This window comes from Leptinotarsa decemlineata, unplaced genomic scaffold (genome assembly GCF_025532065.1).
Source record: "Leptinotarsa decemlineata unplaced genomic scaffold, Ldec_3_MD MMD2_tig00001064_RagTag_RagTag, whole genome shotgun sequence".
NCBI classification, from domain to species: Eukaryota; Metazoa; Arthropoda; class Insecta; order Coleoptera; family Chrysomelidae; genus Leptinotarsa; species Leptinotarsa decemlineata.
In genome coordinates this window covers 5,722,866-5,738,500 of record NW_027412558.1, presented here as the reverse complement: position 1 = coordinate 5,738,500, position 15,635 = coordinate 5,722,866, and the positions used below count along the sequence as shown (strand labels likewise).

General features: G+C 33.8%; 1 protein-coding gene across 2 annotated transcripts in view; it reads right to left on the bottom strand.

The window, feature by feature from the left end:
• Window positions 1-15,635, bottom strand: part of Nup160 (nuclear pore complex protein Nup160) — a 29,506-nt gene that overhangs the window by 6,670 nt on the left and 7,201 nt on the right. Inside the window, exons 12-18 of one of the 2 annotated variants that reach the window (XM_074175567.1) lie at window positions 12,108-12,307; window positions 11,870-12,049; window positions 8,751-8,972; window positions 8,388-8,506; window positions 3,393-3,562; window positions 3,158-3,253; window positions 2,077-2,380 (exon numbers count right to left, since the gene is read on the bottom strand). In XM_074175567.1, coding sequence (XP_074031668.1) covers window positions 2,077-2,380; window positions 3,158-3,253; window positions 3,393-3,562; window positions 8,388-8,506; window positions 8,751-8,972; window positions 11,870-12,049; window positions 12,108-12,307 — 1,291 coding nt within the window. The remainder of the gene's footprint in view (window positions 1-2,076; window positions 2,381-3,157; window positions 3,254-3,392; window positions 3,563-8,387; window positions 8,507-8,750; window positions 8,973-11,869; window positions 12,050-12,107; window positions 12,308-15,635) is intronic. The other variant, XM_074175568.1, reaches the window with a different exon arrangement.

Here is a 15,635-nt window from a genome sequence, read left to right as displayed (position 1 = left end):
ATTATTATTTCTTCCCAATATGTTGAATTCAGCTAAGTTATTTTTCACAAATGTTACAAATATATATGTTTCACAAATATAGAATGGAATGGTAGAATACGGTGCTCTTTAAAAGTGGATCTACAGGATTCCTTATGTTCCAAATTGAATATTAGTCTAATAAGTCTTTTTTGAGATATAAAAACTCTTTTGTACTCAGTTGATAGCCCCCCATGTTGCAATATTATTTGATAAGTGGCTATATGCAAATGCATAGTATACGTTCAGCAACCCATTCCTGTCTAAAATTGGTTTCATTTGAACAATTGCATAATATGCTTTATTGAGCTGTTTACAAACAAAGTCTATATGAGAAGAGAAGCTAAGATCAGAGTCTAGCCAAGTACCGAGTAGTTTGACACTATCACTAAGATTCAAATTGATATAAAGATTTTCAGGAATTTTTTTCTTTATATGAAAATTTATATAAACCGTTTTATTCTTATTCAGAATAAAGCGATTTTTCTGACACCATACTTCCATTTCAAGAAGAGTAATTTTAATATTCCTCAAGAGTATCTCCACAGACAGTAACTGTGGTATCGCCCACAAACATTGTAACTTTTCCAACAATTATGTGGTTGGGAAGGTCCTTAACAAAAAGAAGAAAAATTAACGGTCCCAGTACTGATCCTTGAGGTACGCCTAAAGAAACAGCACACCTCTCTGATAACTGATGTTCCATTTTAACAATTATACTTCTGTTCGTCAAATAAAATTCAAACCATTTCAAAATAGTGCCTCTGATACCCAGAAAACTGAGTTTTTACAAGATGAAAGCAATGTTTAGGCAGTCAAAAGCCTTTCAGAAACCAAACATAAGTGATACTACAAACTACAGTATAAACAAAATTCATTAAATGATACGTGGCTGATTCTATGGATTTACTCTTTCGGAAACCATGTTGAGATTGCATTAGTGTGCGTATAGTGATAGTATAGCAGTGCTATAATATTCATAATATTGAAAAATCAAAAACAGGGATAAGATTGCAAATATCAAGTGCACTTTATTGCAATTTTTTTCTGGAGTACAAGGTAGTTAAAGTGTCAAAACACAGAGCTGATCAATGATTATTGCACTTATTCTAGGAGAATGAATAAGCCATGCATTTCAAGGTTTTTTTGCACTATAGTTTTCATAAACATTAAAAAAAACATTTCGTTCTGTAATATTCCTGCGGCCTTAACTATTTCGTACATTTTCATTCATCAATCTCTCAAATCCATACTGTACCAAAACAAGCAATATTTGCAGAATATTGCAGAAATGCAATATTTTTCTTGACACGCGTTTTAGCAACCAAGTTGACGTCTTCAGGAGAAGAAGAAAACTACCGTAGATTTTGTCGAATATCCTGGAGGTGCTTTCTTCCACTGAACAGAATAAATGATTATCCTCTTTGCTGGATATATAACAACTTTGAATTCATGTATTTCATTGCAGCATATTGCAAACATAAGAAGAAATATGCTATCAAACATACTATGAAGACAGAAGAATAATATAGGACCTTGATTCGCAACAAGATTGAATGTCTGAAATTACTAGGAGAAACTCAAGTAATTTGAATTTGTCAAACACATAAAATGAAACTTTTAATGTACACAGCATGCAGATACATGTTCACGTGAAAGTAGTTATTTCAAAAGGTTTTATTTTATAGTTTGTATCTGAAAAAAACTTCTGTGTATGCACTACATATCTTAACAGATTATCTTTATTACAGTTATTTTATGCTCTTTCTTTGGAAGTTTCCTACATTTTTTGTTTAATGATGGAAAAGTAGAAAATCAAAAAGATTATTTTCCTTTAAAACGTCAATATTTGCTGAAAATTATCAATAGAGATAATTCGAAATAATCTTCATTACTTGGACAGAAATACTTGCAGAAAATTCCATTTTTCAATTGAAAACAATAAAATGTATCACCATTATTATTCTTTGAGTGAATATTAGTAGTTCACCATATTTTTTGAAGATTAGTTTTTGGATATTTCCAAACCTCGTGTTATTGAAAACTTTTGTCTCTCACCTAATCTATGAGAAAGTGCTCCCCTCTTAATTTGGTACGAGTAAAGAAAATCATAGAAGATATTATTGATTCCGTCTGATGCTCTAGCTCTGCTCAACAGAATATTCGTGAAAAATTCATCCAAATTTCCATAGGTGAAGTTCAGTAACTTGTCCAACTTTTTTTCGTCCAGTAATGTTTTTACTAGGTCTCTCAAGTTATCCTTTTTACGCTCAGCATCCGGATTCGAATAAAGGGAGTCGAAAGCGAGCTCGTAGTGTTTCAGGGCAAGCTGATGTTTGAATTTGATCGAGTACAGGGTGGCCTACGAACAAACTTGACATTATTAAAAATTAACATTTTCAGTTAGGTTGAAAAATTTCTCTCACACCCCCTCTATTCCCCTCTCTCTCGCGCTCTTCCTCCCTATTCCCTGTATTCCCCCTTCATCTCTCTCCCCATCCCCTCTTCCCGTATCTCTCCCTTTCTCCCACCCTCTCTACCCTTCTCTAACCCCCCTGTCTTCCTCTCGACATCCCCCTCTCTTCCATTTTCCTCCCTCTCTCCCCCTCCCTTTCTCTCATCTGGTGAACATACTTTGAAAAAGAATATACAGCAAGCACCAAACGTGATGGCAAGCCCGCCCACATGCGCACCAACTCATTTTCAATGTAACCCCCACTACAGCTCTTGCAAGACATACAAATGCTCTGTACAGAGGCGTACCATTACTTGTCCTCCAATGCTGTAGGCGTTTAGCATTGTCTGAATAATTTGTGTTGTTTCTGAAAAAATGTCTAACAAAAAATCGGTCATCAAGAGTGTATCATTATAGACCATTTAAATGAACTGTACTGAATAAAATATGAAAAATTACAAAGAAGAAGTCAAATTCTATTTGCTACCCTAATTAAAACTAATTATAGGTACAACACTGGCCGGCAAGGGGCTTATTGAAATCCAATAGTAATTCAGTTGGGAGAATCTATACCTGCGCGATCGCTCGCCATCACGTTTGGCGCTTGCTATATTTTCATAAGCGGTTCAAATAGAATCAAAATCTGACACTTTTCAATATGAAAATAGAGAAAAGTTTCCTTACCGTAAGAGGGTCAGTTGGTTCGACAACACTCAGTGCAGTATTTGCAATACTTATTGCACAATCTCTGGCCTTATGTAACTCGAACAGTTGAATGACCTTCAATAAATGGTTATTAAAAATCACAGAAGTAGATTTCAGAATATAGTCATCGAATATATTCAAAATATCATTGGGAATCAGTTACATCAATTTCAATGCATTTGAGATTTTCATAATCAATCAACAAAATGCTCACCTTCAAATAATAATTGATATATGCCTTTGTCGGATTGTCTTCAGCACCTTTTAAGACTCTCTCTTGCAGGAAGGTATCAGTAAAAATTCCTTTGGCTGCTCTTTCGAACAGTTCCTGAGCTTTGTAGTTTTCGCCCGTAGTCAGAAAAGAAGCAGCGAGTAAAAAGTTTCCTGAAAATAATATTTCATTAATATCTGTTTCTACAAATGCTGCACTATCCTGGTTGAAAATTACTACAATGAATACAGGGAGCACCAACATTGCGTTAATGTCCAAAAAAAAACAGTTGCAATGAGGTTTCACCCAATACAATAGAAGTATATTTTGAAAAAACACTTTCAAATTTATCAATCAATCAATCAATCAATCAATACTTTATTGTCATAAAGAACAAGATACAATTTGTTAGTCAACATATAGTATTAAAATCCTTAACAATAAGAGAAAAAATAAGCAAATAAAATAAAAAATAATTAGATTAAAAGCTATCCGCATAAAATTCTTCCAAAGTATAATAATAATAATATTTATTAGTCTCAAGAAACACACAGTTTTTAGACACGTCAATACAATTTCTAAAATAGGTTTGAGAGGGTAAGATTTGTCAATATAGTTTTTAAAAAATGCTTGTAGATAAATTAGATTTACAAAAAAAAATACAAGTTAACAAGATAAAATTCCAATCTTATAAGACTTGACTAAAATGTAAAGCCATGAGCTTTTACAAATTATGAACACATAGCTAACGTATTATATATATTCAAAGTTTAGTAAAAGTTCGGGAGGTGACCACAAAAGTGTATCTTTCTTCTTGGATAACTTCGAAAAATTGATAAATTTCATATAAAGGATGTTTGGTTAATATTTTCTTCAATAAGTTTTTGAATCTTCTAAATGGCAAGTTACGAAATTCGGCAGATAAGGCATTGTATAGCTTAATTCCTATATTATCTGTTCTTTTCAACCTATTAGCTGTAGGAACAAGGTTTGGTTTATTTCTTGTATCATGTTGGTGTATATCCTTGTGAGCAACTTCATTCAACAAGTATTGTTGAACAAGAAGCAGATTTTCATAGACAATAACTGAATATAGGGTCATTATTTTAAGTTTTACAAATATTGGTCAACACTTTTCATCATAATTGGCAGAGATCATGCTTCTTACTGCAGATTTTTGAATGACAAATATTCTATTAAGATGTACCTTTGATGCATTATTCCAATTGATTATACCATACCTAAGGACTGAATGAAATAGAGAATGATATGTTGCAAGTGCGCACTTTGATTTACTATTTTTTTGATTCTTCTGATAGCAAAAACCGTCTTACTAAGTTTACTACACATGTTATTTATGTGGTCTATCCATTTCAGTTGGAATCTATTTGTACTCCCAAAAATTTGGTAGAATTTTTGTTATCTCGATTTAAGCAAATTGTTTCAAAAGTTCGAGTTTCTGTTTTTTGTTCATTGAGAATCAAGTCATTTGTTGTGAACCATGATCGAGCTTTCTCTAATATGTCAGTATGGATAATCTATTTTATATATGTTTTTGCCCAAGGTTGCATCATCTGCATACAATATAGTTTCTATGCCTGACGAGTTCATCACGTGAGGTAGGTCGTTGATATATATTAGAAACAGAAGTGGCCCCAATATTGACCCTTGTGGTACTCCTCTCAATATTTTTCTTTTTTCACTTTTGATATTTCCTAGATCAACAATTTGATATCTTTCGTTAAGGTATGACTTCATCATGTTCAGGCAGACACTTCTCACTCCGTAGAAATCTAATTTGGCCAATAAAATCGAGTGATTTACCGAGTCGAATGCTGAAGTGAGATCTGTAAATACGCTCACATATTTTTCTTGGTTATCAAAGGCGTCTTTTATACTATTTGTGAGAAAGTTTATTGCATCAGACGTCGATTTTCCTTTCTGAAATCCAAATTGATGAAGACTCAGAAGATTATTTATATCAAAGTATTTTACTAGTTGTTCGTAAATTATGTGTTCGAAAATCTTTGAAAAAGTTGGCAGTATTGCTATCTGTCGAAAATTTTTTGGTTCAGATGTAACACCTTTTTTATGAATTGGCAGGATTCTACCAATTTTTAATTGCTGGGGGAAGTAGCCTTCACTTAGACAGGTATTGATAATATCTGTTAAGGGTTGAGTTATACATTCAATGGCACTTTTTATGACTAAAACATTCACACCGTTTATATCTTCCGTTTTTTTATTTTTTAACTTGGTTATGATTATTCTCACCTCATCTGTCGTTACAGGCCCAAGAACATCGACTTATTTGTGTTCATTTTTTTATCCATAAAAGCAATAGGGTCAACATCAGATTTGGGGTAGTGCAGTAGAGTTGTGTTTATGTTATTGATGAAAAAGTCATTCATCTGGTTAGCTGTTAGATTTTCTGGTTCATTTAAGATTTTGTTCTTTCGACCTGTTTCGGAGTTAATGATTTGCCACACAGTTTTGATGTAATTATCTGTTTTACTTAATATACTGTGGTAATGTACGGGCGACTACACAGTAAGAAGTAAACAGCCTTTTTAAAATTATCAAATGTGTTAATGTCTCTTATAAAATCAGGTAAGTGATTGAACATCTTGCAACCATTATAAATAATAGAGTCCTTCACTAAAGTAGGCTTGGGTAAGTTAATACTGTTTTGCTTGCGTGTAGGATAACGGTTAGCCGTATTGAATTTATTCAAATGTTTTTTGATCAGACAAACTGTCTCCGCTATGAATATGGCAACAACAGTATGTAGTTTATACAATACAAAAAGTGGTTTGCATGGATCACGCGCCTTTGCTTTCGAAATGTATGTAATTGCTCTTTTTTGCGTAATCAAGATGCTTTTCATGACATTATTATTGCATACTCCCCAAAATGGGGAGCCGTATCTGAGATGGGATACAATTACTGCATGGTATACTATTTTTGCAGCAGAGGATCCCAATTCCTGCGATTTTTACAGTAAAACAGCCAGAGGCAAGTTTTTTATTTAAATTCACCGCATGCTCTTCAAATTTCAAGTTATTTTCAATAAATACCCCTAGGAACTTAGTGCTGTTACGGCTCTCTATGTAACCTTTATCCAGTTCGATGTTACCAAGATCACACATGAAGTATAATATATTGGTTTTTGAAACGTTGAGAGCAAGGAGGTTTGAGTTACACCAACTTTTTATTTTTTGCATATCACAGTTTATTTTTCTTTCCAGGTCAATAGTATGTTTGTCATGCCATAGAATAGTGGTGTCATCTGCAAAATTTGTAAATTTACCCGAGATATCTATTCTCATCAAATCATTTATGTATAACAAAAAAAAGGGTGGGGCCCAGAATGGACCCTTGTAGACCACAGTTTACTATTACTTCATCAGAAAGGGATGAAGTTTTAACTATTTGTGTGCAATTTTTTAGGTAGGATCCTATCCAATTGTATACAACTCCTCCGAGGCCATAATGGTATAGTTTAGCTAGTAGTATTTGATGATCAACACACTCAAAAGCTTTGCTGAAGTCGCAGAACACGGCGGCTGCAGCCTCCCCGCAGTTGACATTTGTGTATATTTCTTGGAGAAATGAAAAGATGACATCACTCGAGTTTTTTTTCCTGAAATCCGTATTGATTTTGTGATAAACTATGTTTTTTTAAGAATTTTGTTATTCTAATTTTCACGATTTTTTTAATTATTTATAATTCCATCATATTTTCACAAATATATAACTATCAATACGCAAGTTTACCAGCATGATACGAGAAGTAAACATAACTTACATGTGACTAGGCAAACAAAAGCTTACAATATTAAAACCTTGGTGTTCAAGGGATTCATTGCTTACAACAGGTTGCCAGATGATATAAAGAAATCAGAAACTCTGCAACAGTTTAAAATAAAAATGATAAACCATTTACAGCAAAAGTAAAATCGTTGTATTGTATATCTATCAGGATTAATAATTTTTAGTATCAATACGAGTATTAATATATGTATCTTCTTACGGGATATGAGTGTATAGTGGGTAGTGGGATAGAATAACTTATTGGTTTCATATGTATGTTTGTATATGATTTTATTGTGGTATTTGGCTGTAGGTGAATGGTATCAATATATGTATTTTCTTTCGGGCTATAAGTGTATATTGGGATAGCATTCTTATTGGTTCATATGTAGTATTGTATAAGATTATTATGGTTTTAGGCTGTACTTGAATGGTTTTCTTTTAGCAAAACAATGGAAAATATAACTCGAAATGTAAATACCTAGTGTGTACGTTTAAATTTAAAACAAAACAAATATATTAATACTATCGAAGGAGCTGCTAATTACTATATATAAGATTATACTTTGTGAATGTAGATTAGGATTACCTATTTCAATAAAGATTATTATTATTATTATTATTATTATTATTTTTGCAAGTGCCGGTATAAGAGTAATCGGCCTGAAATTTGCTGGCTCGTCTAAGGCACCACCTTTATGTATGGGAATTACAATGGCAGTTTTTAGGAAGTCCGGGAATATACCTTTCTGAAATGAATGATTTATCGGGGTGGCCAGGGTATGTAGTGCGTCTTCTGGCAGACTTTCAAGAACTCTTTCCGAAATTTCATCAATTCCAAGCGTTTTTTTAGTTGTAATTAATGACATGACTTCTTTCAACTCACTCACATCCGTATCATAAAATAAGATTGACTGAGAAATGGTAAAGTTGCCAAAGTATTTCATCAAGTCAGTATTTTTTGTTATACTCTGTGTTATTTTACTGGCAGCAGTGCAATAATACTTATTCAATTCGTTTGGTATTAACAACCATTCAGGGAGATGCCGAAATATATCACTTTCTTTGATTTTTTTGGATATCCTGAGCTCGCTTGCTTCAATACAGACATTACAAAAAATTACATGGGTGATCTTCTAGAAAAAATGAGCATTTGAACGCATTCCAGAAAATATAGTTACTTACGTGTACAGCTGTTCCATTCACACCAATTGCCTAGTAATCTAACATATTGCTGCAACCATAAATGTTGGCCACTACTCAACAACCACTCGGCTAGAACCGTGCCACCACTTATTGGCCATCTATGTTTTTTATAAGAAAATTATTCTATTTGAAGACAGAAACATAAAAAATAAAAATGTCAACCGAATTGCAGAAAACCCTTCAAAAATTCTTTGTTAGTCAGTTTCATTAGGAGAAATATACTTCAGATATAAGGGTTTCAATTTGAGTAAAATATGAATAGCTGTTTGCTGATGGATGAACTCTTGAACAGAAAAACTATAAATTATTGGTAATCAACACTTGATTGTAATTAAAGGATACATAATATGCCTTAAATGGTTCAGGAAAGGTAATAACGAAAGATGCCAATGTGCCAAATCTTCACCTCTACAGTTCACCCTGGCAAATGATTTCCTAGCTTCCTGTCCTCCAGTTGAAGAGATGAAAAGTTCCAGTAGAGATATGAATATGCCGGCAGGTCTCAAATTAAAAACTGGTGCCAATTTGAGGGGTGTCAGTTTCTGCATGCCGGAGTCTCTAAAACTAACACATTAAAAAACATTCTAATATTGAATAGACAAACGCCAAGCAAATTTCCATGTTGGTATATAATTTCGGTATAAAAATCAATACAATTATTATATAACTTTTTGTTTATTAAAGAATTAACAGGTTACAATAAGTGTCACTTCATTTACATGATATGGCTAACAACAACACTTTCCCTACATCAGTACCAAAACACCTAGTTAACATTATCAGGAGATGATGTTGTTGACTCAATCATATCCTGATGATGCTAAATTGTTTAGCGAATCGCGCAAGGGACCGTGCTTTTGTTCAGCTGAGGAAAAAGTATCTTCTTTAGATTCATTTCCTGCCAGAGGTTCCTACTGCACCATCAAAATTATATGATTGAAGTAATTTTCCCTTAATATTACAATATCCTGAATCTGAAATAATAAGGTTATTTCTTTCACACCAGTCGTCATATGCACTGATGACTATGACTACTGTGACCTCTAGTAGCACAGATGTCACCGCTGAGACCACCATTGAAGAATTGTAATTTTTCAGGCATATCATTTGTAAATAGTAGAAGAAAGTGGTCCCAGTACAGACCCTTGTGGTACATTGATATCTATGTTATGTTGAGCCTTGGCAAGACTGAGTGCTGCCAGTTGCCATTTGACCAGCTTTCTCCAATGTGAAATACCGATATAACAAAATAAGAGAAACATAGAACGGTACTCTACTATTTGCTTGTTCAAAATCTTCCATGAAATGATAATAATAATAATAATCATTTATTGATGCTAATATACAGCAGTATTTACACAAGTCGAAAAGAAAAGAAAAAAAAATACTTTATTAGATAAAAATTTACAATAAATGCATATAAACAAGTATACTTAACAACTAACACTTACAGATATAAAAAAAAATGATGCACAGACATTGTTAAAAAGAATTAAGTGATTTAATGCATGTCCCTAAAGTTATTTTGAAGGTACTCCTCAGTGCTATAGAACGCTTTTCTTTTTAGGTATAGTTTTATTTTGTTCTTAAACTGTGTGAAAGGTAAGTTTTTTACTTCTTCTGGAAGGACATTGTACATATTTATGCAATGATAGCTAGTTCCGTCTCTAGTATGGGAGAGTCGCAAATAGTTTTGTACAATTCTTTGACTGTTTCGAGTAGAATAGTTGTGTAAATCGCAATGTCTACTAAACATGTTTTGATTTTGTTTCATATACAATAGACATTCCAATATGTAGACACATGGCAAGGTAAGTATACATAGTTCCATAAACTTTTGACGACAACATTCCCGGTAACCTATGTGGGCTATAATTCTGATGCATTTTCGCTGTAAACTAAATGCTTTGGATGCGTGGGTTGAGTGGCCCCAATTTAGTATAGCATATGACATAGCTGAGTGAAAAAAACTATAGTAAGCTGTCATTAATACATTATGAGATACACTATATACTAGATTCCTTATTAGATAGATAGTTCTTGAGAGTTTACCCGAGAGGTACGCAATATGCTTTTCCCATGTCAGTACCGGATCAATATAAACGCCTAGGAATTTAACTGGTTCAGAATTAAAATAGCTGTCAGGTAAGTTTCGTAGCGTAAATGTTAGCATTTGAGTCTTACTTTCATTTACGCTCAGAGCATTTGTCTCAAACAAGAACTTTACTTGTGAAAGTGTGTTATGCATATCACGTTGAATTGTTTCTAAATATTGGCGTTGTATAAGCTCAGTTGTATCATCTGCAAATAGAATGGATTCAGCATTCAGACAGCAGTTTGGCAGGTCATTGATGTAAATTAAGAAGAGAATGGGTCCTAGTACGGAGCCTTGCGGCACCCCATGTCTTACCAACTGCCGCTCGGAGGTGCTCATATTATAATTTACATACTGTAATCTGTCTGAAAGGTAAGACTTTATTAGTGTTAGACTGTTATTCTCAAACTTATAAGCTTCGAGTTTTTTCAGTAAGATATCGTGAGACACACAATCAAAAGCTTTTGTCAGGTCTAAGAATGATGCCTGAGTGTATATGTTTTCTTCATATCCGTTTAACACTATTTGTGTAAGATTATTTATTGCCAATGAGGTGGACCTATTGTTTCTGAAGCCATACTGACATGGAGAAAACAGCATATTCTCTTCAAAATACTGTGTAATTTGGATTTTTAAAGCAGCTTCTAGTATTTTTGCAAGAACAGGAACCAAGGAAATAGGTCTATAATTATTTATATCATCAATTGAACCCTTTTTGAAGATAGGAATAACTTTTGCAATTTTAAGGCATTTAGGAAATACTTGACAATGTATACATAGATTTATTAAATTGGTGAGAGGTACAATTATAATGTTAAGAAGAGTTTTTATGATTTTCACAGTTATATCATATGGATCTTTGCTTTTGCTATTTTTTAAATTACTTACTATTGATCTTATTTGGTTAAAAGTTACTTTCTTGAACTCAAATTTGACACTAGATCTGTTTATGGCATCGATATCAATATAATCTACTGGGCTTTTATCAGCTTTAGGTAATGCATTCACTATATTATCTGCAATACTGACAAAGAAATCATTGAAGTTGGCCGCATTGATGTTTGCAGTTTCAGATATGTTAAAAACTGAGATAAACAAACAAGTAATGTTGGATGATTCTTCGTCAAGATAGTACTATTTGTCACATATCTCTGATAACAATCGATTATTTCAGCACTCATCTTCCAAAGAGTTCTGATGTATCAATAAATAAATATTTTTTGCTTCCAGTTGATCAATTGTTGCATCGTGAAAAACTATGAAATAAATGAAACAGTACAAAATGTTCTGAAATGTCCCAAATTATGAAAAACAATCAATCAAATCAAATAAATATCCAAAAGTAATTATTTTTGTTCTTACTTACTGTGGTAAATTACCCAACGCTGACAGTCCACTCAACCAGAGCATCACATAACTAGCTTGTGTCAAAACCACTATTTCCGGCATACACACAGACCTTATAGCTTCCAAAACGCCACTGTCAAAAGCTTTACCACTCAGCAAAATGTTACAGACGAGAAGGAGATTCCGGCAGATCTGAAACCTGAAATAAAAATAAAAGTAAACAGTTATAACTTAAACGAATATATGTTTCACGTTACCTGATCTCGGCTTGTTGCTTCAAACAACCCGCTACAACAGATGTGCCCAACTGGGAACTGAAATGGAACATCGCTGATGGGTTTATTTCGTTATCTGGATTGGCTAGTGTGTTTTCGTATCTTAAAAGTTCCAAAACTTTGTGCATGGCTCTGTATAAATCAACGATGTTGTTGAGCATGTTCAAGATATGAGATGTGAACTGTAAAAATGAGTTTCACATTATAAATAAATACATTTTACATATATGGGTATACAACGATATACTATCAACGTGTTGGTCACAGAACATTTCAATTTATCAGGTAGAAGTTAGTCATACAATAAATTCAAATCCGAACTTGGGTCTACAGTAGAGGTGGATGTTGATGACAAGGGTGTTCCTCAAGGTAGTGTTTTAGGTCCACTGCTTTTCATAATATATCTTAATGATATTAACTTATTTGTGGACTGTGAATTCATAAATCTGTTCGCAGATGATACATTATTAGCATGTAGTGATACAGACTTGGATAGAACTATTCACAAAATGAATTCCATCTTAGTCAGTGTTAAAAGATATCTCGATATCAATAAATTGAAATTAAATGTAACTAAAACCAAAGCCATGATAATTACTAATAAATTTAAATACAACAAAATTGGGATAAATAATTTAGACATAAATATTGATAACAAGAAAACTGAGATCGTCACAAATATAAAATACTTAGGAGTCCAACTCGACAATACACTTTCTTTTGATAGCCATTTCGACTATGTTCATAAAAAAATTTCAAAAAAATTATACTTTTTTTTCAAGAATTGCTAGTAATTTATCAACAGCCACTAAAATAACAGTTTATAAAGCAATTATTCTGCCTCATTTTGACTATTGTGCATCAATCATATACTCTATGAACTTAAATAAAATTAATCAACTGCAGAAATTGCAAAATAGAGGCATGAGAATTATTCTGAGATGTAATAGATACACACCAATAAATTCAATGTTATCCACCCTTCAGTGGCTGCCTGTATTACAAAGGTTACTGTACTTCGCAATGATATTTATTTATAAGATAATAAATAATTTGTCTCCTTCTTATTTCATGAATTTGGTCAACTACAATTATGAAATCCATGAACACTATACTCGCAATAACTGCAATCTACATATTGTCAGAACAATATGTAGATCTACATATACGTAGATCTACAATCTACATATTGTCAGAACAATATGTAGATTGCAGAAGTAGTATGAATTCAGTATTTTTTAAAGGCTTCATTAAATTTAATGACCTACCAACTGACGTAAAAGACTGTTCATCAATAAATGTCTTCAAAAGACATTTGTTAAAATATATAAAAGAAACATAACTTACATTTGGATAAAGTTGTAAATCTATGTTTTATATGTTAGTTTTGATTGTGAAATATTTGAATTGATTCGGTATAAATCTTCTAATGTTACCTATATAACTAGCATTAATAATTAGAAATAATGAATATTATTTGTAAAATAATAACACGGAGCGATAGAACTATTTATTGTTACTTGTAATAGTTTTAAAATTACTGAATAGCATATATTAGTTAATTTTTCTGTTCTATCTTTTCCTATTTTTTTTTTATTGTATATTAGGGAAACCTATTTCTGAAATAAAGAAAGATTATTATTAATATAAGCCTAACCAACCTCCCTGTAACAACAGACAATGCTCTCCAATTCATGAAGCAGTAACTAAACCTAAGAAAAGATTTAGTGGTATCCAAGAAATAATTCAATTGTCTTGTCGAGACCTTATGGAAAAGCTTTGCATCAACTTCTTGAGGAGACATCAGCAGATTCTGTATCCAGAGAGATAACAAACTTCTCCTGAGCAGGACTGAAAACGTTCAAGCTCAAACAATGATTCACTAAAAACCAGAAACATGAACACCTGTATTCAATGTATCGTCAGGTGAAGCTGATATTCAAAAATCCTCAAAAGATAGCCTCCTGTAGAGGCTCATTCATGAAGATGGTCCACAGGTACAATTCCACAGATGTACACTTTGGCTTGTAGGAAGTAGCTTGTGTAGTTAGTACCCTGCAGCCATAGGAGAGCACTTTTCTGAAAAATCACACAGGAAAACAACTTCCTAAGCCATCTGTGTTGCTTACCTACTCGACAGAGGCAGTCACAGTCTGTCCAGCGATCAAGTCCTCGTTAGATTAGGGACAATAAACCACGGTCTGTCAACCTTGGAGTTGATTATTCTTCGCAAGGACAGTTCAATCCATGGTCAAACATAAACCTTCGCTGTTAACGATGGTGCCATAACTGTGCTGGAGAGGATGAATTTTGGATTACATTTTGGGATTGGGTACTCTTCCAACAAGCTATTGCTCAGCTGGGTTACTTTGAAGAACCTGATACAGTTGATAAAATGGGACAGAGAGGAAATCCTCCTATAGAGGGTGAGAGTAACCAATCTTCCAACCAAATATAGGAGGAGTAAACCACCGGCCCATACTCATATTCTCAGAATGCCTCAGGCTGAGGAACAGTCTGGTTCTCAGGAGATAAAGACAGGTAGAGTCTTGTCAAAGGAACCTGGGATAAAACTAGACTTAGCTCCTTGGCACCTTGAGGGTGGCAGGTGAAGGTGTCCCAAATGACCTTCCAACTTCTCTTAAGATCAATAAGTAATAAGTTGTCAGTGACACTTCATTGCATTTAAGTGTTCAGAGGCAAAGTCAGAACATTTCAAGGCTGCTTCATAAGTCCACAGAAAAAGTTCAAGGACGAAATGAACCTTGCTTTCCTGCAGGGCAGGAATTACAGAATTTGTATCCAGATTGACAAATATTCATGGTGAGGTAATAGCTTATCCTGAAGTGAGACCCAAACACAAGAAGGGTACAATGAACATCTTCAGGCAGATTTAATGAACACGTCCAAGTTAAAACGTTTCAATGAAGTATGATTTGAATATATCATATCAGCTCAGGCTTGAAGAGGTGTACAGAGACAGGCTTGCCTGGCTATCTCTGGTGCCATCAGCACCACACCATCAAAGGCCATGGAAAACCTACTAGACCTACACCCCTCCACATCTTCCTGGAGAGAGAGGCATACAGGCACATCCCTGGTACCATTAGCACCACACCGTCAAAGGCCATGATAAACCTACTAGACCTACTCCCCTCCACATATTCCTGGAGAGAGAGGCATACAGGCACATCTCTGGTACCATTAGCACCACACCGTCAAGGGCCATGAAAAACCTTCTAGACCTACTCCCCTTCCACATTTTCCTGGAGAGGCATTCAGCATCCAGAATTGTGCATACCAACCATGAAGGTCTTAGAAATCTAAGAATAGCCTCTGACTTAATGCCTCTGTTAGATACATACTGCTTGTTCCCACGTAGATATGACTGGATGCTTCAGAAAGAGGAAATATTAAGAGCAGATGGTACAGGTGTATGCAGGCACAGCTGAGGAAGCAGTTGTACAGCGAAACACGGAGTTACTTGTATACTTTATAGATTTTCATCAA